The 22,692-nt window shown below is 35.5% G+C and overlaps 1 protein-coding gene across 2 annotated transcripts in view; it reads right to left on the bottom strand.

The window, feature by feature from the left end:
- Positions 1-20,413: 20,413 nt before the first annotated feature.
- LOC105033127 (pre-mRNA-processing protein 40C) overlaps positions 20,414-22,692 on the bottom strand; it is a 38,805-nt gene continuing 36,526 nt past the window's right edge. For both annotated transcript variants that reach the window (XM_010907795.4, XM_073256618.1), the window contains one exon: positions 20,414-20,843. In XM_010907795.4, the coding sequence (XP_010906097.1) occupies positions 20,532-20,843 (312 nt within the window). In that variant the 3' untranslated portion in view covers positions 20,414-20,531. The remainder of the gene's footprint in view (positions 20,844-22,692) is intronic.

Below are 22,692 nucleotides of genomic sequence, written 5' to 3'. Positions count from 1 at the left end.
CACCACCTATCCTGGAGCTAAAGCCTCTTCTTGACACACTGAAATATTCATTCCTCGGACCCAATGATGTCCTCCCCATAATCATTACATCAAATTTGACTTTTGATCAGGAAGCGAAATGTATAGGTACTCTGAAAGAACAAAAGGAAGCTATTAGATGGACCATCACTGAATTAAAAGGCCTCGATCCATCCATATGCATGTATTATAAGGTAGATGCTAAACCACATAGGGACATGCAAAAGAATTTGAAATCAAACATGCGAAAAGTTGTTCCAGATGAGGTAGTGAAATGGTTACATACAGGATCGGATGAGCGACTCTTTGCACTTACTTCAAACCATCCTCCTTAGTTTACTCAGTTTGTCACATACTGGGCTATAAAGCAAAATCCTTCTCACTGGTTAAAGCAGGAGAAGGTCCGACTTTTCTCACTGATCAAGTATTGTTTTTGGAAGGAACCAGAGTTGTTTAAGTATCGAGTGCATGAGCCACCGTAAGACTCAAGAAGTCTGGTTGAAGACTTTAAACTTAGCATTTGTTGGAAGGTAACCCAATTTCTTAGGAGTGACTTAATAAAAGTCAGACTAAAGACTTTAAACTTAGCACTCTTGAGAGGCAACCTAGATCCTTATATTTTATTTTTATTTTTTTTTAATTTATTTAGGATCTACTTCACTTGCTCCATTAAGGATTATCGAATCCAAGTTGAGAGAAAAATTACATCTACTATCCTCAAGGCCCAGGCTACACCAATAACAAATTAAGCCCAGGTGAACTGCTTCTTTTTTTCTTCTTTTTACCTATCACACTCTATTTTTCTCCTCCATTGAGGATAATGTTGTTTAAGTTGAAGGAGAGAATAACTAATTTAATTGAGTCCTCAAATATGGTCACAAATAATTAGTTTTGTATATCTGAATTTTATCTTGATTTCAAGTTAATTAGGTACCCTAATCAATGAATGATTAACAGTTTAGATAATTTTAGAGACACTGAGGGGTAAATTATTAAAAAAATCTAATGAATGGTAGGGTTTAGACCAGATCAAATTTTTGAGTGATTCCAAAATTCTCTTCCTACCTATCTCAATGAAGAATCTACTTCATAGAGGTATGGATGAAAAGATCGAGATATGCAAAAGTTTTTATTTTTTTAAATAAAAAAAATTAATATTGTCTCACTGAGTAACCAGACCTCTTCGCCTAAGTAAGTATTATGGTTTGTATTAAAATATGGAGATGTCAAAAGACCTGTTATAGAGTTAGTCTCACCTCATAGCTTTTTTTGAACTCGAGTTAGTAAGCTCGAGGTGTGTTTTGTACCTAATGTCGTAAAGCTAACTGGTTTGAAAGTCATTGACCGAAAGCTTACTGTAAAGGTCAACTAGAAGACTCAAGAGGCTAAGACATTGCACTAGACTATTTTTAAAAGAAAAAAAATAGATAATAAGGGGACTAAATTGTAATAAGACAATAAATCTAGCTCACATCAAGTTAGAGGACTTAAAGGGTAAAGTAGAGAGTTGGTGAAAAAAAATTTTAAAAATTTTTATGGTTAACATTCAACCACTAACTTGATCGATTTAGTAATCCAAGGAAATACCTCTTTAATAGTCTAGTCGGGTATCAACTACCTTTAGGAGTGCTTAGGATAACTTCTAATTCAAAGATGAATCGATACACATTGCTGATTTATCTATTTCACTCAAAGATGAGCACAAGCTAAGTTGGAGGGTATAATAAATACTTAAATTAAATCATTAGAAGTACTAAATATTATAATAATTGATGTTATCTTATTAAAATTTAATGCTCTCTAGTATTGTTTGTAGGTAATAAGGAGTTTGGACTCAAACAATTCAAACTGGATTCAAATTGACTCAAATTCGAGTGAACCAAGCAATCAACTCAAGAGCTATAACGATCAAGTGGGATATGGCATCAGACAAAGATCCACAGATATGCAGTAAAGAAGATGAGTGAATGTGGAAGCTAGTTATGGATGTTAGGCATGGACTGGGGATGCACAAGATATTAGAATAAAAGAAGAAGATTTTTTTTTGAAAAAAATAGATGTGGATGTGTGACATGACATTAAAAGCTGTGGGATCCATGGTGTATTAAAAAAAGGATAGTGAGCTAGTGCGTTGGCTATGGCTAGGTGCTAAATTAAGAAGGATCAAAGAATAGGAATCATGTGATTGTGGGCCACCTGCTATATATGTAAAGTGGTGGAGCGAACAAACATTAAATGCATAAATTGTTGATTCCTTTGGCTAGAAAGTGGGGCTGAGTTGGGTGCTAAGGCAAGCTGGAGACTTGACACATACGCACGTTGCACGAGGCAAAGAAGTGGTTGGGTGTGGCTTGGGCATGCATGCGGAGGCAAAGAAAGAAGAATAAGCAGCGAGCAGACTTTTTGCGGAAGAAATTATGTGACCACGTGAAGAAAATTTTTATGAAATTTTTTTTAAGAATAAACCTTAGCACTCATATCTCACGCCTCTCCTCATCTATTTAAATCTCTGGCCACAAACTTCATGGGACCATCATGCCTTCTCTCATCTCCACAATCTCCACGCCTTCTTCCATCAAGCCAACCCCCTCTCTTTTTTTCTTCTCCAAGCTGCCCACCCTTTTCTTTCCTCCATCAAAACCCTACACCTCCACTTTCATCCTCCTTCCAACTGCTACCCAGGTGTCTCCTCAGCCCTAGGATGTCAGCAAGAAGAGTTCCATGGCCAGCTAGTTCTCCACCTTCTCGAAAAATCAATGAAACACTTATAACGACAATGTTCTTTATTTCTTTATCTTTTGTACTTTCTTCTTTATATGCAATAAAAGACTTATTTTTTTTCTTCTTATCTATGGATGTCTTTTATTTACTTTGCATGAGATCATAGTTTAGAATAGCCTATGACTTTTGGGATGAGTCGTAATCTAAGAATATAGTTCGTGCTCCTGAGATAGTCTATTTCTAAACACAATTCCTTTTATGTACACAACTTTGACTAGCTTATACTCCAAAGGAACGGACCGTGATCCAATGGATACGGGCTATGCTCTCCCCAGATAGGCTATATCTTGATTGGTTACATATTAATATTTGCATAGTAGAAAGGTATTAACTATCTCACAAAAAATCAGTTGAAATTCTGAGATACTTCTTTCAATACTTAAATCAATCCTTTATTAGTGCTCTAGTTTACTTTGCTATTGTTCGTTCATAATTTTTAATCAATTAATTAGCATATTAATCTTTTTTTAATCTATTACTCGAATGTAATTTAGCCCACGATCTTTATGGATATGAACCTGACTTGCACTATTTATGTAGTAGTAAGTTAGTGATTAATTTTGACTGCCCATGACAATGATTACTTGGCCTCTAACTTAGGTACACTTCATCATTATCTTCCCACATGCCATCCAACCATCATATATATGAAGTTGGATTGCTTTTAAAATGTCACCCTGCCTTATCTCCCCAAATCCCACCATTCTCCTGGAGCCCTCTCTCTTTTGGCCCAAAGTCCCACCAAATATGATGATTCCAAATAGACCATCATTATGTGTTATGATGTGGTCATTGGTTACCAAATACATGCATGCGAAGGTCATGATGTTCTACTTGAACTTGGCCTATTTTATCAATGGCATCCTTTTGAGAATATATACTAAAGTCAGCAAGGTAGATGACATGAGAAAAATATTTTCTAGAATACATGAAAGGGATTCGGTGTTTTGGAACTTTCTCCTTTGAGAAGGTCAACATTTCATGAGGAGAGTGAAATGATACAAACAAAAATAAGAATAAAAAAATAAAAAATCTACTCTAAAGATCTCATCATCCAACCCCCTTTTCATAGCAAAAACAAAGTACATTTCCTACAGTTGTGTGACCTCAAGAAAATATTCATATACTGTTGTCCAGCTAGACAACCCAAGAACGAGGAGGGTTAAACTGGGTTATTAAAATTTTAAACAAATATGTACAATAAATTCAAGTGGAACTATATGCAAGAGAGATGAAGATAAAGCACACACACACACAAACACAGTAAGTTTTATAATGGTTCAGTGCACTCCAAGTACCTACATCCACTCTCTAAGTAATTTCTTGAGAATTTTACTATATTCGTGTAGAATACAATAAGTTTATTTTTATCGAAATCACAAACAATCCAATTGATTTTTTTAAGTCAACCAATCAAAATCTTTACAAGCTTTATCCCAAGACTTCCAATCTAATTCAAGGTTTGTATCAAACCTTTCCTTCAAGTTTCAGCTTTTCTGAAAATTATTACAAAAATTTCAGAAATAGCAATTTATACAACAATAAAAATTCTTTATCCGACTGATTTGTTGTCATTGGAGTATACTTGAAGAAGCTTTAATTGCTTGCACTAAATGCTCTTTACTTCTCCTTGAATGCACTTCACAAAAAGCTCAAGAGGAATTGATTGGAAGTGGTTGAATACTTTTGAAGAATAATAAATGCTTAAAGGCTAACTTTCTCACTTGAACAGGGCTTTTCTTTTTATTCCCTTATTTCTCTTATGTCTCTTCTTGATTTCCTCTAAGTTATGAGTGATTTGAAGCCAAAACTAGCCATTTTTAACCATTTGAGTCAAGAAATAGCTGTTGAAATATTTTTTGGATGAAATAGGATGCGCTGTAGAACTAGTCATTATGTCTGTCAGAAAAATTCTCGCCAGCTCAAAATAATCTCAAGTCGGCTCAGTTTGTCTTTGAGTCGGCTCTGCTATCTTTTGAGATGGCTCAATTTCGGATTTGAAATATCTAGCATTCTGTTCCTCTGAGAGAGTCGGCTTGGACTGATTTCAAGCTAACTTGATTTTAGAAACAAAAAATACACCTTTTTATCTGCATGAGAGAGCTGAGTCGGATCTTTTCAGAGTCAGCTCGACTACATACCAATCCCTTGTGCCGGAGTCGACTCAGTTTAAGGATGAGTCAACTCGATTTCTTCAAAGAAACTTTTTTGAGTGTCTTGACTCAAAAACTATTTTTTTTTTTGGCTCAAATTTTTTTAGCCTTTTTCATCAGTACTTTCTTTCTGCAAAAATATTTTTTAAAATATTTGAACGATATTAGTCTAATATTATACTCTAATATTTTGTGATCATCAAAATCATTTTCGGAGTCAACATATACAAACCATCAAAATCCTCCTATGGTAAGCAAACAAATAACTATATATAATGCAACAATTAATAGGGTGTGCAAAATCATTCACAAATTGCCATCATTGAAGAGAGATCAAGCATTAAAATAGGAGTATTCAGAGTCATGCCGATGGTAAAGGCATCAAGAATAGAACTGATAAGGGACACTTTCAGCTTTTTTATTCTTTTTTATGGTATCATTTATTGATAGCTATTGTCGACATCCCGAGGAATATGGATCAAAGGATCATACTGTAATGAAATATAATTTTAAGAACCTAATTGAAACTTTTAAAATGCAAATGGTTGATATGAAACACAAGCAAAGTTGAGATGGCAAAAGTTAATATTTCCATGCCTATATTATATTTCTAAAATGATTTCTTGTTACCAACTAAATAACTTCAACTTTACATATATATATATATATATATATATTAAGAGTTATCTGAGTCATCTTTAAATATTCTAGCATGCTCTCTTGCAACTAAGATATGCCTCTAATTATCCACTATGATGGTCGATAGATTTGGTTAATATTTTTTATGCCAATCAACAAAGTATTGACTTGTGTTTGTTGGGCTCAATATATATGTTCCTTTTAATTGAGCTACATGTCTTTATTTTTATATAAAGTAAAATTACCAACTATAGTAAATAGTCGATGACATTATGTCAACCTATAGGAGGCTACATTTGGGTAGTTAATTGCAATAATTAACTATCCAAGAGCAGTTATTATGATAATAAGGAGGTATTACTACGAATAACCATTGGCAAGCAACAAGAAGATTTTACAAGATACCACATAGTGGATAAGATAACTTACGGGAATCATTGGCCCATCTAGACATAAAATAATAAACTCAAAAGAAAATAGTTGAGTAAATGGCTAGCTCCCCTTGCAAAAATTTATTCCATCAACATCTACCATTAGAATTTGGAGGAGTTCTGGGTGATTTGTATCTCCCTTATGGATGATATAATCTCCCTGAGGTGCTTATCATGCTAGCCAATCTGCTGCTTTATTATCTTTTTAGTGAGTGTGAGAGACTCTTAAATTTTGCTGCAAAAACTACCAGTGTTTGATATCCTGTAGCAAAGAATTAAGACCGGCCATCTAAATAGGATTCTGAGTGATCTATTGGATGATAGTAAGAGAGTTCTCCTATAACCAAAACTGACTTCCTAGAAAGAAATGGTAAGCATAATACAAACCAAGCCAAGCCCAATTAATTTAGCCTGGGTTATAGAAGAAGACAACAGATTTTTGCTACTAGCTAAGAAGAGCATGCCTTCCCTATCTCTAATAATGAACTTTGTAGTAGCAATAGAGTTCTGAACAGTAGCATCAAAACTAATTTCAGCTTTCAAAAGGAGGGAGGCAGCTAATGATATTTTTGGGATCTAACTGCTGACATAACAAGCTAGGACTATCTCAGTGCTTCGAATGAATGTAAGATTTAAGAGATGATCAAACAAGAATAACCCATGAGCAATAGTGGACACATCTAATCACATGATCAAGAGATAAAAGTTCATGATGAATTAACTTAGGATCCTAGAAAACTAGATTAACCATAGTAAATAAGCCATCTTAGTCTTAGTCCCCTCCTTTGCCAAGGCACCTCAAAACTTTATCACTAGTACCAGCAAAGAATCGGAGACAATTGGTAGCATGGATTACTAGCTAATTTAACCCAAAATTGGTTAACGAATGAATAAGAAACAATAGCATGTTGACAATCTTCTTGAATCCCCTACACAAAGGTCATGATAAGAAACTATTAACTGAAAGACCCCCCAATGGATCAAGATAAATTTGCATGGAAGTCTCAGCCAAAATAATTTCAACCAAAAGAACTTGACTCAGAGAGGAACTAGAAGTTCTTAAACTCAATTGAAACCAACAATAGATTGAAGTGAAGGAAGCAAGCGAAGAGCAAGGTACATATCTTTTATAGTGATAGTTTGAGAATTTGAAAGGCCCCATCACAACTGAGCAATCCAATCTCCTTTTGTAATATGGTTTTACAAACAGTAGACATTATTTCAGAATTGAAGCAAGCAACTAAATTTTTTAAATTCTAATTTCTATCTTAAGTAATGAAATAAGAAACTTAGAATTGAGAAGGGTCATGCAGCATATTGAGAAAAATAGACCATCAAATTAGTGGCACCGTGGATAACCATGGTCTTTCAGCATCCACCGAAAATGATATTATATTCGAAACCCCATCTTTAAACCTTTTTCAGATAATAGATGAACTTTTAGGCTGAGTATAAGATTCCCAACAACCCATAAATCAATGTTTAACCTGCATCATAGTAGCCCATAAAGTCTGGAGATGCAAGGCTAAGTTCATAGCTATTTTATCGAATAAAACTTATTATTATTCCTATAGAGAATGCAAACCAAGCCCACCTGATTCCTTTGCCTAACATATATCAGCCCAAGAAATAACATGCAGACTCTTTCTATCTGAAGGATGGACCCAAAGAAAGACTCTAAACTCCTTTTCCAATCCATGGAGCTCCCGATAAGACATATAAACTGAAGTCATAGCATACAAAGACATCAATAAAAAGAAAGGCTGCAAAAAAGTTGCTCTTTCAATATAGGATAAAGCCTTCTACTTCTATGCTGCAACTTCTACAACATCTTGTCTAATAAATAATTGAAATCAAAAGCAGCTAATCTCATACCTAACAATGAAATACCTAAATAGGTGCAATTCTGCAACCTAATCGATATTTGAAAGACTGCTACAAGCTGGTGTTTGATAGAACCTGGTGTTGTGGGACTTAAAGTAATGTGAGACATAGATTTACTGATAGCCTACCCAAAATGGAAGCAATAAGCATCCAAGATAATTTTTTAGCATAAGGCATCCCTGACTGTTGCTTTAGATATTAAAAGGCAGTCATCTACAAATAGTAAAAAATATAAGGACCCCTTTGCCTTGGTCTAAAAGCTCTCAAATTAAAGGCTGGAGTGAATTGCAGCCTATAAAGTAAGGATCAACATTTCATAGAAAAGAATAAATAGGAATTGTAATAGAAAATGGCATTGCCATAGCCTACACCTAGAAAAAAATTATTTAGTTGGGCGGCCATTCAATAGAACAGCAAATTAAGACTAGATTTTTACACAAGCTAAAATCTAGTTTATGAAAATATGACAAAAGTTAAAATGCTTTAGCACCAAACAGAGATAATACCATTGGATTTTATCATAGGCATCTCCATATCCAGCTTAATCAATATCAAACTTCATGAACTAAGAGTTTTGTTGAGAGAATGCATTAGTTCTTAGGCTAGTAAGACATCATTGGTGATGCTATGGCCTTGCATGAAAGCTCCTTATTCAAAGGAGATCAAGGATGGAAGGAGAGGCCTCAATCTATTCAACAAAATTTTTGCTATCAACTTATAGATTGTATTGCAAAGGCTAATTGGCCTAAAGTCCTTCACATATTTAGGCCTAGTTTCTTTTGGGCTTAAAGTTATAAAGGTCTGGTTCCAAAATAAGGACATTGCTTTGTTAGTAAAGAAATAAGAATTAGCTAGAATCACCACGCTCTTGATAATCAGTTAGACTTCTTGGAAGAAGAAATATTGGAACCTATCCAGACCAGGGGCTTTATCCAGATTCATAGATGTCAAGGCCTCTTCAATTTCTTCTTCCATGACATGTGCCATCAACACCTCATTTTAGTTATTGAAGACTTGAGATGGTAGATCAGGTAACCACAAGTCATTTGGCTATGGTTCTTAAAATAGTTGAGAAACACCTTACTAATCTCCTCAAACCTGTCTATATGAGCTCCATGCTCAGTATGAATCAAACTGATCCTATTTCTTCTCCTCTACATCATAGTGGATCTATGAAAAAACCTGATATGTGCATCTCCCTCTCTTATCCACTAGATTATGGACTTTTGTTTCCATAAGAGCTCTTGTTGAGAGAGATTTCTGTGAGAGGTTCTTAATAAGGCCATCATCGGTAATGTTGTTGTTGGTCAAGACCCTCTCATTGAGCTTTAAGCTTTTGAAGATTAAGAATCTCAGCATTCAGATTACCTGCCTTCTGGAATAGATTGCCTATTTAATTTGCATTTATTCCAACATCTAATAGCTTGTTTGACCCTATTCAGTAAATAGGAGAACCTTCAAGGTAAGAACCACCCCTCCAAGCATTCTTAACAATATTTTGGATACCCCCACACTACATGCAGAATTTTTTAAATCTAAAAAGATATTAATCTCTACGTCTACTTTAATCCATAGATTAAAAAAGAGGATAGTGATCAAAAGAAAACCTAATCAAATGGTGGACCTTTGGCTTAGAAAATAGATTCAGCAAGAGTCAATCACAAAGGCTCAATCGATGCATTTCTCGATCCAACCCAACCCAAACCTATTGTTACACCAGGCAAAGCATGGCCCTTCAAAACCCAAATCAATCCAACCAGAACTTCGAATAAAGGCTCGAAAGCAATTTTATATCCCTATCAACTTTAAAGGATTTGCCATATTTCTTATCACAAACATGGAATAAGATATTAAAGTCCCAACTAAAACAAGTGGCAAACCATAGAGAGAACAAAAAGCACTAGGTCCTAAAGCACCCTCCTATGTATGCTGTTGGTACTCGCATTTATAATTCCAAGCACCCACAATGGGCCCCAGAAAGGAGATATTAAGCCGAAAGCTACTTATAGATTAGTGTGAAAAAAATTCACTTTCACATCTTTTTACTAGGCAACAATAATTCTCCAAACAAATCCACTGTAAATATCATATAATGACCCCATATAGTGCCCATTAATCTTCTGACATGCAGCAATGAGTTTTCTAAGAGCCTAGTTTCCAAAAAATAATAAATAGTTGGAGCAAATTTAGCGATCAAGGATCTAGAAGGCTTCTTGAAAGGAGATTTTGCATCACCTCTAGAGTCCCAGCATTGTGTCTTCATTCCTTAGATATAGAAGAATCCAACACCCCACCCCCGTAAACACAACCTACTGTACACTATCGGGATACTCACCAAATAGCCATCCTCCTTATCAAGGACTCACCTTGAGTAGAGATTGTTGGCATCATGGAGCCTTTAGGCTGGCTGCCTTCTAACTCTAACAATTTTTACTTCAGCATGTTAAATTGTAGGTGATGAGAAATAGTATCAGTACCTTTATATAGCGATTTTTTCTCAACAACCCCCTCAACTTTTTGAGTCTATATGGATAGCATATCTTTTGTTGAAGCTGGCACGCTACTCTAAGTTGTTATCACTATCCTCCAAGCCCCCTTAGCTAGGGCTATTGTTGATGTCGAAGCTGTCGATTTTGATGAAGCTTGGTTGCTCGAAACTATGCTATCCTCCTCTAATGCAATAATTTTTGACTCTATATCTGGTGAATGATTAGCCCCTATGTTCTTTATTGATGACCATTTATTCCATCAATATCTATCATTAGAATTTGGAGGAGTTCTGGGTGGATTGTGTCTCCCTTATGGATGATATAGTCTTCCTGAGGTGCTTATCATGCTAGCAAGTCTGCTGCTTTATTACCCTTTTAGTGAGTGTGAGAGACTTTTAAATTTTGTTGCAAAAACTACTAGTATTTGATATCCTATAGCAAAGAATTAAGACCGGCCATCTAAATAGGATTGTGAGTGATCTATTGGATGATAGAAAGAGAGTCCCCCTATAACCAAAACTGACTTCCTAGAAAGAAATGGTAAGCATAATACAAACCAAGCCAAGCCCAATTAATTTAGCTTGGGTTATAGAAGAAGACAACAGATTTTTGCTAATAGCTAAGAAGAGCATGCCTTCCCTATCTCTAATAATGAACTTTGTAGTAGCAATAGAGTTCTGAACAGTAGTATCAAAATTAATCTTCAGCATTCAAAAGGAGGGAGGCAGCTAATGATATTTTTGGGATCCAACTGCTGACATAACAAGCTAAGACTATCTCAGTGCTTTGAATGAATGTAAGATTTGAGAGATGATCAATCAAGAATAACCCAAGAGCAATAGTGGACACATCTGATCACATGATCAAGAGATAAACGTTCATGATGAATTAACTTAGAATCCTAGAAAACTAGATTAACCATACTAAATAAGCCATCTTAGCCTTAGTCCCCTCCTTTGCCAAGGCACCTCAAAACTTTGTCACTAGTACCGGCAAAGAATTGGAGACAATTGATAGCTTGCATTACTGGCTAATTTAATCAAACATTGGTTAACGAATGAATAAGAAATAATAGCATGTTGACAATCTTCTTGAATCCCCTACACAAAGGTCATGATAAAAATCATTAACTGAAAGACCCCCCAATGGATCAAGATAAATTTGCATGGAAGCCTCGACCAAAATAATTTCAATCAAAAGAACTTTACTCAGAGAGGAACTAGAAGTTCTTAAACTCAATTGAAACCAACAACAGATTGAAGTGAAGGAAGCAAGTGAAGAGCAAGGTACATATCTTTTGCAGTGATAGTTTGAGAATTTGAGAGGCCCCATCACAACTGAGCAATCCAATCTCCTGTTGCAATATGGTTTTACAAATAGTAGATATTATTTCAGAATTGAAGCAAGCAACTAAACTTTCTAAATTCTAATTTCTATCTTAAGTAATGAAATAAGAAACTTGGAATTGAGAAGGGTCATGCTGCATATTGAGAAAAATAGGCCATCAAATTAGTGGCACCGTGGATAACCATGGTCTTTCAGCATCCATCGAAAATGATATTATATTCGAAATCCCATCTTTAGACCTTTTTCAGATAATAGATGAATTTTTAGGCTGAGTATAAGATTCCCAACAACCCATAAATCTATGTTTAACCTGCATCATAGTAGCCCATAAAGTCTGGGGATGCAAGGCTAAGTTCATAGCTATTTTATCGAATAAAACTTATTATTGTTCCTATAGAGAACACAAACTAAGCCCACCTGATTCTTTTACCAAACATATATCAGCCCAAGAAATAACATGCAGACTCCTTCTATCTGAAGGATGGACCTAAAGAAAGGCTCTAAACTCCTTTACCAATCCATGGAGCACCCGATAAGATATAGAAACTGAAGTCATAGCATACAAAGACATCAATAAAAGAAAAGGCTGCAAAAGGGTTGCTCTTTCAATATAGGATAAAGCCTTCCACTTCTATGCTGCAACTTCTGCAACACCTTGTTCAATAAATAATTGAAATCAAAAGCAGCTAATCTCATACCTAACAATGAAATACCTAAATAGGTGCAATTCTGCTACTTAACCGACATTTGAAAGACTGCTATAATCCGATGCTTGATAGAACCTGGTGTTGTGGGACTTAAAGTAATATGAGACGTAGATTTACTGATAACCTATCCAAAATGAAAGCAATAAGCATCCAAGATAATTTTTAAGCATAAAACATCCCTGACTATTGCTTTAGATATTAGAAGGCAGTCATCTACAAATAGTAAAAAATATAAGGACCCCTTTGCCTTGGTCTAAAAGCTCTCAAATTAAAGACTGGAGTGAATTGCAGCCTATAAAGTAAGGATCAACATTTCATAGAAAAGAATAAATAGGAATTGTAATAGAGGATGGCATCACCTTAGCCTACACCTAGAAGAAAACTATTTAGTTGGGCTGCCATTTAATAGAACAGCAAATTAAGACTAGGTTTTTACACAAGCCAAAATCTAGTTTATGAAAATATGACAAAAGTTGAAATGCTTTAGCACCGAACAGAGATAATACCATTGGATTTTATCATAGGCATCTCCATATCCAGCTTAATCAACATCAAACTTCATGAACTAAGAGTTTTGTTGAGAGAATGCATTAGTTCTTAGGCTAGTAAGACATCATCAGTGATGCTACGATCTTGTCTGAAAGCTCCTTATTCAAAAGAGATCAAGGATGGAAGGAGAGGCCTCAATCTATTTAACAAAATTTTTGCTATCAACTTATATATTGTATTGCAAAGGCTAATTGGCCTAAAGTCCTTCACATATTTAGGCCTAGTTTCTTTTGGGCTCAAAGTTATAAAGGTCTGGTTCCAAAATAAGGGCATTGCTTTGTTAGTAAAGAAATAAGAATTGGCTAGTATCACCACACTCTTGATAATCAGTTAGACTTCTTGGAAGAAGAAAGATTGGAACCTATCCAGACCAGGGGCTTTATCCAGATTCATAGATATCAAGGCCTCTTCAATTTCTTCTTCCATAACATGTGCCATCAACATCTCATTTTAGTTATTGAAGACTTGGGATGGTAGATCAGGTAACCACAAGTCATTTGGCTATGGTTCTTAAAATAGTTGAGAAACATCTTACTAATCTCCTCAAACCTGTCTATATGAGCTCCATGCTCAATATGAATCAAACTAATCCTATTTCTTCTCCTATGCATCATAGTGGATCTATGAAGAAACCTGATATGTGCATCTCCCTCTCTTATCCACTAGATTCTGGACTTTTATTTTCATAGGAGCTCTTGTTGAGAGAGATTTCTGTGAGAGGTTCTTAATAAGGCCATCATCAGTAATGTTGTTGTTTGCCAAGACCCTCTCATTGAGCTTCAAGCTTTTGAAGATTAAGAATCTCAGCATTCAAATTATCTGCCTTTTGGAATAGATTGCCCATTTAATTTGCATTTATTCCAACATCTAATAGCTTGTTTGACCCTATTCAGTAAGTAGGAGAACCTTCAAGGTAAGAACCACCCCTCCAAGCATTCTTAACAATATTTTGGATACCCCCACACTACATGCAGAATTTTTTAAATCTAAAAAGATATTGATCTCTACGTCTACTTTGATCCATAGTTTAAAAAAGAGGATAGTGATCAAAAGAAAACCTAATCAAATGGTGGACCTTTGGCTTAGAAAATAGATTCAACAAGAGTCAATCACAAAGGCTCAATCGATGCATTTTCCGATCCAACCCAACCCGAGCCTGTTGTTACACCAGACAAAGCATGGCCCTTCAAAACCCAAATCAATCCAACCAGAACTTCGAATAAAGGCTCAAAAGCTCTTTTATATCCCTATCAACTTTAAAGGATTTGCCATATTTCTTATCAATAGCATGGAATAAGATATTAAAGTCCCCAACTAAAACAAGCAGCAAACCATGAAAAAAACAAAAAGCACTAGGTCCTAGAGCACCCTCCTATGTATGCTGTTGGTACTCGCATTTATAATTCCAAGCACCCACAATGGGCCCCAGAAAGGGTAGATTAAGCCCAAAGCCGCTTGTAGATTAGTGTGAAAAAAACTTACTTTCACATCTTTTTACTAGGCAACAATAATTCTCCAAATAAATCCACTGTAAATATCATATAATGACCCCATATAGTGGTCATTAATCTTCTGACATGCAGCAATGAGTTTTCTAAGAGCCTAGTTTTCAAAAAATAATAAATAATTGGAGCAAATTTAGCAATCAAGGATCTAGAAGACTTCTTGAAAGGGGGTTTTGCATCACCTCTAGAGTCCCAGCATAGTATCTTCATTCCTTAGATACAGAAGAATCCAATACCCTACCCCCGCAAACACAACCTGCTGTACACTATCGGGACACTCACCAAATAGCAATCCTCCTTACCAAGGACTCACCTTGAGTAGAGATTATTGGCATCATGGAGCCTTTAGGCTGGCTGCCTTCTAACTCCAATAATTTTTGCTTCAGCATGTTAAATTGTAGGCGATGAGGAATAGTATCAGTACCTTTATATAGCAATTTTTTCTCAACAACCCCCTCAATTTTTTGAGTCTATATGGATAGCATATCTTTTGTTGAAGCTGACATGCTCCTCTAAGTTGTTATCACTATCCTCCAAGCCTCCTTAGCTAGGGCTATTATTGATGTCGAAGCTGCCGATTTTGATGAAGCTTGGTTGCTCGAAACTATGCTATCCTCCTCTAATGCAATAATTTTTGACTCTATATCTGTTGAATGATTAGCCCCTATGTTCTTTATTGATGACCATTTTTTTTCTTTTGTTTTAAATTTGACTAAACTCCTTCTGAGTGATGACATTCGGTGTAGTCTCCATTGGCTAGGGAAGAGCTCTATCAACTTCTTCTTCTTGTTGCAACGAAGCAAACCAAGAGCCACTTCTAGCTTAACCCATCACATGAAGGGACGCTAAACTCTTCTACGGGTAATTCCTCTTTGGCTATACCCATAAACCATTTGGTTGGTTTGTTAGTAAAGCTGGACTTAAGGATCTTTGAGCTTTTATCCCATCTTTTGGGTGAACAAGGACCCTAGTTACCCAAATCCATGGACTGTTAGAGGCTTATCGCTATCGCAATTGCCATCCCTAAAACAATTACATTCCTCCATGAATAGAGTATCTATTTCCTCCAAATGTAACACATATCTGAGAGGTCTTCGTAGATAAACTCCTACCATAACCATTCATCTTTGGTTCTGATCTTCGCTCTTTTGGTTATGTCAATTCTTACACATACCCTGATGAATCCGATTCCAAAGTTAGGCTTTGTTTACTCATTTAAAATTGGGATTTTCCTTCAACCGATATGATTTTGAAGATTAGCTGTTTGTCCCACATCTCGAATGGTAAATCCAGAAGCTAGGTCCAAACCATTGGATGATGAGGTTGATCTCTCCCTGATCTGAAAATTTGCTTCCATCCCTCCATGGCAATAAACTGGCCTACTAAGAACCAAGGTCCCCGAGTCAAGATTTAGTCTATAACTTCCTTAGATGGAAGCAAGAACAATAAGGCCCTCTGAGAATGGCCACACATGAAACTCCTCCACATTCCCTCTTGCTTTTAACTCTTTCTATAGAAAGTCTAAGTAGAAGCCTCGCCCAAAAATCTTATCAATCATGGCTGATTTCCACTGATTTGAACCTCGATCGAGTTCTTCTTCAATAAAAATCATTGTTGCCCAGACAAAGCAACCCAAGAAGGGGGAGGGGTGAATTGGCTTCTTTAAAAATTTAAATCAAATATATACTCTAAAAATAAATTACAAGTGTACTTATGAAATACTTGAAGAAAGATAAAAATAAAAGTAGAAAGTATATACAAAACAATCATACAATTATAAGCACAATAAATTTATAGTGGTTTAATGCTAAACTCAATATCTATATTCTCTCTCCAAAGCCATCCACTTAGAAATTTCTACTATAATCACTCTTTGATTATAATTCGATTGTTTTAGCCAAGCACACAATCAAACCGAGTTGATTTTGCTCAGGCTCATCAACTACAATCTTCTTAACTAAATCCCCAAGACTTAGTCAATTACACCAGTCCAATTCCAAGCTTGGACCAGCCTTAATCCCTAAGTTTTTATCTCCAAAAAACTTGCTACAACATAATTAATACAAAAGATAATCAAATTTAAGCTCGAAAATAAAAAATCTTTGAAGCCCATGGAAATCGCTGAATAAGCCTCTTGAATACTTTGACTTCCTCCTTAATTGAGGCGTGAAGAATTGCTTTGAATGACTGTTGGACTGGTAGCTTATATAATAAATGCGCTAAACCTCTCTTCTCAAGTGAATTGAATGGTAGAAGGTTGGACTTGAATGCTCTCTTGAGTGCACCTTCCTTCTGGCTTTTCTTTTCACTTAGATGCTTCTCGTTGGTTCTCCAATTAAATTCCTTAAATATATCCAAGAATAGCTAGCAGAGGCATATAATTATTGGAGAGCTCAAACTAGTCATTAAAAATTTTTCTATCTATTGAAGATATTCTGAAAAACTAGTCGTTGGACTATCAAACAGAAAAGGATCAACTTGTCTTGTCTAGATGTTGACTCAACTTCTTTAGAGGTGGACATGTGAAGCACTATGTTTCAGGATAGTTCTCTATCTTTTAATTATAGCCATTCAGAAGTTGATTCATCACAAGCTAGGATTAACTCATGAAGCGCTGAGGTTAACTCGAGAACAAGTCATTTTTCGCCACTCTTTATCTTCGCCATGAGACCATTCTAGGGTTGACTGAAGAACAAACCATGTTTTATGGCTCTTGTCTTTACCATGAGACCATTCCAAGATCAACTCATGTTCTACTAGGATCAACTTGATTGCTAGGGTCAACTCACAGAATGTCTCAATTTAGCAGCTCTTTGTCTGCATGCTAAGACTTTTTTAGGATCGACTCATGGTTTACTTGGATCAACTTATGGAAAGTATCAGTCTTCTCTAGACATGCCAAAGTCAACTTTTGATATCTTGGGGTCGACTTTTCTCTTCCACTATTTATCAAAAAATTTAGAAAACTTTATCTTTAAATATTTTGGAGAGGATTTCTTCATAATTTTATATGCAATCTTTGAGCATCACAAGAAACCCTACAACCACTCTTTCAAGCTTGCATTAGTACCAATTGTATCCAAATATTTTAATATTATCAAAATCAATCTTTAGGTCAACAACCACCACCTAAAAAGATCTTTCTTCCATGACTTTGATATCAGCTTTTGTTGCCCTAGAGGTCTCTCAGTGAACTCTCTATTCTCTCTGAACCACTTGGGACCAAGAGCAGCCTGAATCGAACATATGGAAACCTTGTTGGTCTGAAGAGCTTTGAGAAGGAAGTGGATTTAACCCTTAGATGAGGATGATTGAAGATGCTCCACTAATACCCTCTACAAACTCGCTACATCTAGATCCCTTTCAATCCTTTTCGGTGCTACATTCTCTTTCGATGAGAAGCTGGTCGAAATCCTAGCACCATCTTTTCCTTATCGAACATTCTCTCTCCTCTTCAACAACCGTCAACCAACCCAACCGCAAATGTGTCTTGATTAACCAAAGAGAGTAATCATTTTTTGATGAAAAATGTATGGCTCAATTAGCCTCTTATTTAGATTTAAGTTTCTTAAGTGAAATTGATCTCCAGAGTATATCTTAATGCTATATCAAATATCTATGAAATTAGATTGAACGTAGGTAGATTCTTTTCTACTTTCTAATCTAGGGGCACATTTGATTTGTAACTAGAACCAGAATTGGAATAGATTGGAATTGAATAAGAATTGCCATATATCCTGACATGATTGATTGTGATCAAAATCAGAATCAAAATTAAAATAGAATTTGAATAATAATAGAGTAGGGATTGAATTTTTGAGATTAGGACATTCCTATTCCTCACGATCAAGATAAGAATAAAATTCCCTCCAACCAAATAAATGGCTATAATGGAAATCCCTCGTTCTTGTTCCAAAGTCCAATTTTCTCCAACCAAATCTGTCCTAATAACTCTCTTTGATATCTATTGTAACTTTATGATTGTGCCTGAGCCTTTCCATGATATCTTCTTTTCTGACTCTCTTAGTTACATTCATATTAGACTTGAATAAGTGCTCCACCTTATAAAAGAAAGGTCAATCCATTTTAATTGTGATCTAGCTCATCTCTTTGACACTTGGTCTAGTCAATCAGTTGATATACTGAAAAGAATTCTTTTCTTTTATCTGATTCATTCTTTTGGATCATCTTTTCTCCCTTACCTAGCACCATGGCCAGGAAAAGATAAAGGTGTGGAATCTTTTGTCGGATGGGATGTACACCAGGGTCAATGCAAAAAGGGAACCCCAAAGTTCATCGAACTGGCTATGGAAGAATATGGAAGGTATTAGAAATCCACCTTCATATAGTTTCCAATTTAACATGGTTCATTTGATGCAGAATGCTTTGTGGATTATGTGATATCAAACAATAATTTCAAACTCCAGTCTCCCATTGTGGATAGACCAGAACGTTTAGTGCTTATAATTACATCATAGAGTTGGTTTTGAGGGTGAAATCTCACTCCAGACCCCTAAATTTGAACACCAAGGCTCTGTTTGATTGCCAAGATAAAAAAAATATTCTAATTTTTTAGTATTTGTTAATTAATAAAAAGTTCGTTAGAAAATTGAGAGAAAAATTGGAACCAGAAGTTTCTCGGACGGCTCTAAAATTTTTCCCCTCCAAGAGATAGAGATTTCAAAAAACCTTAAAGAAAGAAGTATAAACAATAACCGAATTAAATAAAGCAAATCACAGGAGAGCCTACAGCCGCAGAAACGAGCAGCCGCAGCTAAGAAGGCCTTTAAGCTACTTAAACCATATAGTAACGCAAATCCACAGCCTGTTAATTTCTTTTCCTTTCATTTCTTTTTCTTTTTTCGATAAATAAAGATCACCTATCAGGCTTTGCAAAGCCTGATAAGATCTTCTATACAATAGAAGGAACTCTCAATATCATGTATAACGTTGAACTAAACATGAACATTGAAACAAAAAACTATTTTTTTTGGTAATAAAAACAAAAAAACTATTTGATAGAGAAACTTTTTTTATTTCTGGTAGATTCTAGTTTGATTTTTCCAAAAAAACAAAAAAATAAAAATGATTCCTTTAAAGGAGAAACAGGTCTTCTTTTTACCCGTTTATTTGCGGCCATCACGCCATCACCTACCACCCCGACCACCATCACCCTCATAGTCAGCACCACCACCAGCAATGCTGCCCTGGCCATCACCACCTACACCACCTCCACAGCCACTGCATCTTATACTCTCACTGCTATTTCCATCACCACCGCCACCACCATCACTGCCAACACCCTTACAGAATAATATATATAAATATTTTCTACAGATAATAGAACATACTAAACATGTCTTTGTTTAAAAAAAAATTAGGAAAAAAACAGAGATAATTTAAATTTTTTGTTTTTAAAAACAAAAACCAAGCATAATGGCGAAGGCAACGCAGCCTAAGTTTTCCACTTACTACTTACTGCGAACTGTTTAATTTTTTCCAAAACTTAAAAAAAAAAAAAAGGATAGAAAATCCTTGCTGAAATCACAGCTTTTCCAAAATATGTAGCCAAGAACTCTGCAGACATCAAATGAGACTCACAGTATGCACCATACTCGAGTCTGATGATCATCCTCACATGTAAATGAATAGCATAACTAGGCTAGAACTACGACTCCCCAACATATAACAGCATCCTCAGGGATTTTTTTTTTCGTCCCCCTCATCATAAGGATCTGGAAGCAAAGGGCATCACAAGTGCAGAGCACATCTAGAACTAAAATTAATGAGAAGACAACTCGCACTAAATTGAAGGCTTATGTCCAAAACCAACTCATTCACTGCTGATAACATACCCAATGATCAATATGATAAACATGGTGACAAGAAATTACGAGATAATGTCAGAACTAATCTGCAAAGGGAGATGTTATATTAAAAGAAATTTTTAAAAAAAAATGCTATGGTAAGGTCTTAAAGGTTTTTAAAAAATAATGGGAAAAAGTTCAACATTGTTTAGTAAGCAAAGCTAACCCCGGCCGTGGGACCTCCTTGGCGACCTCCTTGAAAAATCAGAAGAGGTTCTATTTCTTCCATCTGTATCTGGCTTCTCCTTTGGATCAGATGCTGGTTTCTGCTTTCGCATCATGTCTTCCGCATATCGGCGCCAGAGATACTCTCGGTCTTTACCAGGCATTTTTGAGTACCTTGGATCAGGCTTTAGAAGGCGTTTTGCTTCTGACCAAGAATTCAGAATAGTCTTTCCATCATCTGTTGTTTGGGCAGCAGCTTCTGCAGTTATAACTTCAGATAGCAGCAACCGGAAGCCCCGTGCACAACGCTGGACAAGATACAGGGCAATGTAAGGGCTATTTCTCTGTACTACCATAAAGGACAAGCCTATGAACCAGAAATTCAGAGACATCTACTAATTGGTATCTAAGAAGTGAACCATTTAAAAATTCAGACACAAATGGTTCAAGGGCAAATATTTCAGATTTTAACAAAAATGAAAGACAGCACCAATGGCTTCTTATACATTAACTGAAAGTACAACTAGAAATATGAATTTCTTTTAAACAAAAGTCCAGCAAATAAGATGCCACTTCTTACTTACAAGCCACTATGTCTAATCTTTTGAGCTCAAGCTTGCCAAGGAATGTTAGCTTTTTAAATTATAATTAGAAAAATAGTTTATTCCATGTCTTGAGTGGACATTATCATAAATAACTAATCCCAACAAAGCAATGATGGAGTACAACCCTTGCTTTTAATATTAGGATGGCAGAATTCCCATCTTTCTACCCTGCACCCAGTCCACCCATCAAGGGTTAACTCGAACTCAAACCCCCACCCCCTTGCTCAAGTTGCATGGGGTGATACTATCAGAGCAAGCATCAATACCGGTTAGGGTACCATTCACAAATGTAAGCATTTACTGGCCATGAGACCAGACAGTTAGAAAAACACCAGTATCATGATAAAGAACTATGATGACCCATGAGAATAGAATAGACCATCAGACATTTTTCTTTTAAGAACTAGGACAGGTGTGGAGGCCTGGCCAAATATTTAAGTAAAAGAGAGATCAAACCTCTCTTATATCAACACAAGAGGCTTTACCAACTCAATTAGTTGGCACACTTGTCAAACAAAATTAACAAAGGAAATTTCAGTGGTTGCAAAGTAATAGATATACATATGGAAAAAATATAGGTGATATAAATATATACAAAGAGACAACCCATCAACAATGATCAACTCAAAACGTATGGGGGAAAAAAAACTCATGAAGATCATTCATGTCAATAGAAAAAATAAAATTTAAGCAAATCATCCTTTATTATATTATTATTGACAAATTTCAAAACCTACACCAAGAAATAGTATTAGAATGTTACCAATATCAAACTAAATGCCCTTTTTCCAGGAGTATCTCAAATCCAATTATGAAATAATATTAGCTAAGACAGACCACCATAATATAGTTGATTCTTAGTCCAGTATTTCTTTTTTCTATAAGCTGTCCATATTTTTGAAATGAATGGTTTAATTGTGTCCTCCTATCTGGATGATAACCTGTTATGCCTCATGGTTATATAATAATCGTAGCAAATTATGTTCAAGTATTCTCAAACTTTGAGACTTTTTTAGCAAATCAGAATCCTGATTTGGAAGGACTTACCTAAAAAATAGGATTTCCCACGAAAATCTTCCACCTGAACTCTCCACACCCCTCTCTCTCTCTCTCTCTATCTTTCTACCTCTTTTGACTCAGTTGAGAGAGAGCAAGAGAGATCCTATTTTTTAGAGAAAATATGTAACTAGCTAGTAAACATTTTAAATATCTATTTTGCCCCTCATAATTTTGAAGGCTGAGATTTAACGTAGAGAATAGTAAATATCTATAAGAATAAAATGAATCGAAACAAAACTCATTATAATTAAACATGGTAACCTCAGTGCCGGTGCAAGATCTGAACCTAAGGATAAATATGATGGAACATTAAATAATAGTATATCAAAGTGAGTGCCTGGAAATAATTAAATGAAAGAAAACATTTCATGGTGATTAGTTGACCTAACAAGTCTGTTTTGTCATTCTTGTTCAAGACAGACCTTGTGGATCTGATAATTCTATAGCAATTTTTTCTCCAAAAATGAAAAAGATATTCCTACAGCATTAGCTT

This window comes from Elaeis guineensis, chromosome 4, assembly GCF_000442705.2.
Source record: "Elaeis guineensis isolate ETL-2024a chromosome 4, EG11, whole genome shotgun sequence".
Lineage (NCBI taxonomy): Eukaryota > Viridiplantae > Streptophyta > Magnoliopsida > Arecales > Arecaceae > Elaeis > Elaeis guineensis.
Note: the sequence above shows the minus strand (reverse complement) of the source record. Positions and strands in the feature narration are given on the sequence as shown.